Below are 4,441 nucleotides of genomic sequence, written 5' to 3' on the forward strand. Positions count from 1 at the left end.
TCAGGGGTATCTGAGGCAGGCTTGAAACACAAGAGTCAGGGTGGCTTCTGGGTAATACCAGATGGCTAGGCCTCAGACTGACGAAGCCTCTTGGATGAGGGGCGAAACGTTTCTTTTTAACAAAAAACGAAGTCCAGATGACATGAGTCAACCTTTTTTGTTGTATTAAATGCCAGCAGAGGGGGACAAAGCTCACTTGTGAGTCAGAATGAAAATAATGACAATTTAATTTAGCAGGATGAAAGGAAATGAGATGTGTGCAAGTGGAATAATCAACTTTTCTTTAAAAATATTTTCCTTTTTCAACACTTGATGCTCATCTGACAGATAAGATGCAGCTGTAAACTGTAATAAAAGCCCTAACGTTTCATACCTTTTTTTGCCAAAACCTTTTAACAAGAATTTCCAAAGTAACTTTTAGTGTGTGTTTTTTTCCTGCTTTTCTTCAGCTGTCCACGTCAGCAGGCAACATTCCTTGGCGAGCCATCGTTACATCAAAGCCGTTGTGGGCCATCGTTGTGGCTCACTTCTCCTACAACTGGACCTTCTACACACTCCTCACCCTGCTTCCAACCTACATGAATGACATACTGGGATTCAGCATACAGCAGGCGAGACCAGTGCTATTATGCCGTTTCATAAACGCAATGAGAGATTTGCTAATACAGTAGTCCCTCGTTTATCACGGGTGAAAACGTAACACAAGTGAAAAAACGTGACGTAGGGTCGCTGTATTTATTTCAGTATTTATATATATTTTAAGGCTTTAGAAACCGTTCCCACACTCTTCCAACATTCTAAACTCTTAAATCTACTAATTTTAACAACATACTAATATGTAGCTACTAAACTTTACTTACTAGCTTGTCCCTGCTCAGAGATCCTTGTCGTTGGCCACTTGAAAAAGATGGAAAAATGTCCTGTTGAGTTTCAAATGGAGCACCAGACCTTCGGCCACGTGCATTCGCTCAGAGGTCCACATGGGCGGTCTACCAGCCCTCAAGATTCACCGATGGATCTGGAGTCTGGTTCTGGTCCGGTTCAGTGGGGCTTCTCTGCATCTGCTGGGCGCCGATCACATTAAAGCTTCACCTTTAGCTTTTTCAGCAGAAGGAAACGGGACTTCTGGGCTGGGCCCTGTTGCCTTCTGGGAAATGTGGTCGTTGTGAACGGGAATACAGTGGAGGCTAACTGAGAGAAAACTACAAAATGATGGCACCTGTCAGAAATGTTTTATTTTTTCATTAACTTTTTACTGGACAGTTCTGTATCCAGTACTGTCCCAATCACGAGTAATATTAAAGTTAACAATCGTGTCCTGTACAATTATATTTTATTTTTGTACAATATTATAGACTGTACGTCCACAAACCGTGATAGAGCGAGACCGTGAAGTAGCGAGGGACTACTGTAAACCCAAGTAGAGAACCCAATTACACATTTTAAAGTACTTAATATGTCAAATGAATAATTCCAAAAGAAGGCAACACAAAGTCAGTGATATTTACTCAGTTGTGTGTCTTTTGTCCACCACAGAATGGATTTCTGTCAGCTTTGCCATACGTGGGCTGTGCTCTGTTGGCTGTGCTGAGCGGCCAAGTTGCTGATTATCTGCGAGAAACTTGCCTTTACTCGACCGTCCTTGTTAGGAAGGGCTTCTCTCTCATCGGTAAAGATGAGGCTGGTTTCACTTTCAAAGATGCCACATGTTTTGTTTCAGATGGATAAATGTTCATCTTGTGTTGTTTCTGCAGGTATGATTGGACCAGCAGCGTTCCTGGTGGCTGCAGGTTTTACTGGCTGTAATTACAAATTAGCTGTGACCTTCCTCACAATCTCCTCGTCTCTGGGTGGAATGTCAGCTTCTGGCTTCAACATCAACCACCTCGACATTGCTCCTTCGTAAGTACAACTCCTTTGTCTCTATTCTACCTGAATAGATAAGCTTTTGAAATTATTTCAACAAAAATAATTATCTTCCATAACCAATTAATACATTGATTTAAGTTTTGAGGTTCTGCTTTTATATAAAAAAAAAAAAAAATGGGTTGGGAATATTTTTGGGGTCAAGTGGTGACAATTAATGCATAAAACTTTAAAATACATTTTTAAAAAGCACATTTTTATAATTCTTTTAGCCATCTGTTGTAAATTCATTTATATTTAAATTTGAAGCTTTTGTTCTAAACATTCAGGACTTGAATGCATTTATCTTCACAGGTATGCTGGTATTCTGCTGGGGATTACGAACACGTTTGCTACTATTCCTGGCATGGTTGGACCAATCATAGCAAGAGCCCTCACCAAAAATGTAAGAAATTTATTAACACTCACACTCTAAATAAAACAACATTTTTATTCTAGACTTCAAGTTTCAAATGACTGAGTGTCTGTATAAAAACAGAAAACTGTAATGTATTGTGCTGCAGCACAGGCAGAAGTTTTTGTGTCCTATTTTTTTCCTGCTAAAACTGACACAACTTTCTGTTCTAATGGGTTTGATTAGTCATGTTATTTTATCAAATAGCTGCCATGGGCCGTTAGTGGCCAGACAGAACAACTGCTGCACCCAGCTCCATTGTTTCTACTATAATTTTATAAATTTAATACATTTTTAGGAAAAAAAAAAACAACAACAAACATGACATGACAAGCATGACATTATATTTTCATTTACAGGATCTGCTTTGTATGTTGTTTTCAAGTTTAGATTTTATTTATCCAGTCACAATAAAAATACACGAGACATTTAGAATAGTTTAGATTCAGTTTCAAACATAGTTTTACGTTTTGCTCGTCCATCTGTTCATCCATCCATCTTCAGTTCAGTTCAGTTGATTTATATAGTGCCAAGTCACAACAAAAGTTATCTCAGGGCACTGAACAGGAATATTCACATGCAGACAAAAGCCAATTAGGATAAGTTCTGTACCTAAGGAAGGAAACCAGCAGACGTGTTGAATCTTTACTTTGTCACAGTCTCCCGTCCTGAGCGAGCACAAAGGCAACAGTGGAAAGGAAAAACTCTCTTTTAACAGGAAGAAACCTCCAGCAGAACCAGACTCAGGATGAGCAGCCATCTTCTTAACTGGCTGGGTTTGGGAGGACAGGAAGGAGGAACAAACAAACACAGAATGGCAGGTCCAGATGTAGGTGCAGGTGTATGTTCTATTGGAAGAAACACAAAAACATGTTAATGGGCTGCAGGTTTGAATGAAGTCACAATTACAGAATCACTTATCAGCCTTTTGCCTAAGGTGGACTTGTACCAAGTATACTTGTGGACCACCCTATGCTTGAACATGGTGTTGGTTATGTGCAGCTCAGTGTAGAAGCAGAGCATAAACTCATTGATATTAGAATATTAGCATTAATACATGTACATGGTAACATTTCATAAAGATCAACTTTTATCAGCAGATCAGTGTTCAGATTCCCCCAGTTGTCCCTGATTTATTTATTTTGGCCAAATTCCCAGTATTTCCTGTCTGGAAAATGTGAAAGTCTTTTTCCAGGTTTTTCCTGATTTCCAGAGTTTCTGGGAAGCCTGAATGTTTATTCATCAAGGTTTTTGAGTCACTCTTAGACTGACCCCTCCTGTGACACCCATTTTGACCCTACCAGGGTCTAAAGCACTGGACATCGTAGACCCGAGGATCACTTGTGTTCCCAAACCCCACTACCCCATTTATGTGTCTGCAGAGTCTGAATTGTATCAAAAAAATATTTTTATAGATATTTCATCATGTTTGTGTTCAATTTTGTCTAGAACACCATAGAAGAGTGGCAGACGGTCTTCTACATCGCAGCTACCATCAACCTGTTAGGAGCAATATTCTACTGTGTGTTTGGGCGAGGGAAGGTGCAGTCCTGGGCTGTTCACACGTTCTTTTCTCATGGAGACTGAAGCAACAAATAAATGGCAAACTCGGAACAAACGTTAAGTTAACATCAACCACCGACTCATTTGATGGGTAATTTCAGAGACATTTTCCAGCTGTGCTGCTTCAAGGACTGCATTTTACACATAAGACCACATACACGTGTATAAAGAATCAAACTGTGGATAATCAGTCATAATAGTTAAATCAGCCTGATGGTTTGCAGAATCAATCTTGTTGATTTTTAAAAAAACTAAACGGTATTTGTCCAATACTTGTCTGCCAGACAACAGACAGGAAAACATTCAAAACTAGCTTTGGCTAAAATACAGCAAGCTGCACAGCCGTAGGCTTTTGGAGATTATTTCAATAATAAGTGAGTAGAAGCAGGCCCATAGTCTCACATTATTTACTCTATGTACATTCAGTGTACATTATAACTACAGGTGCTGGAGAAAAAGTTAATTCGTTTCAGTAATTCCATTAAAAAAGTGAAACTTGTATATTATATTCATTCATTTCACACAGACTGATATATTTCAAATGTTTAATTCAATTCA

General features: G+C 39.0%; 1 protein-coding gene across 1 annotated transcript in view; it reads left to right on the forward strand.

Moving 5' to 3' along the window:
• slc17a5 (solute carrier family 17 member 5) overlaps positions 1 to 3,991 on the forward strand; it is a 10,345-nt gene extending 6,354 nt beyond the window's left edge. Inside the window, exons 7-11 of the mRNA XM_037687025.1 lie at positions 450 to 611; positions 1,537 to 1,669; positions 1,755 to 1,902; positions 2,221 to 2,311; positions 3,770 to 3,991. Of these exons, the coding sequence (XP_037542953.1) occupies positions 450 to 611; positions 1,537 to 1,669; positions 1,755 to 1,902; positions 2,221 to 2,311; positions 3,770 to 3,907 (672 nt within the window). The 3' untranslated portion in view covers positions 3,908 to 3,991. The remainder of the gene's footprint in view (positions 1 to 449; positions 612 to 1,536; positions 1,670 to 1,754; positions 1,903 to 2,220; positions 2,312 to 3,769) is intronic.
• Positions 3,992 to 4,441: the final 450 nt, after the last annotated feature.

This window comes from Nematolebias whitei, chromosome 1 (assembly GCF_014905685.2).
Source record: "Nematolebias whitei isolate Nwh7 chromosome 1, NemWhi1, whole genome shotgun sequence".
NCBI classification, from domain to species: domain Eukaryota; kingdom Metazoa; phylum Chordata; class Actinopteri; order Cyprinodontiformes; family Rivulidae; genus Nematolebias; species Nematolebias whitei.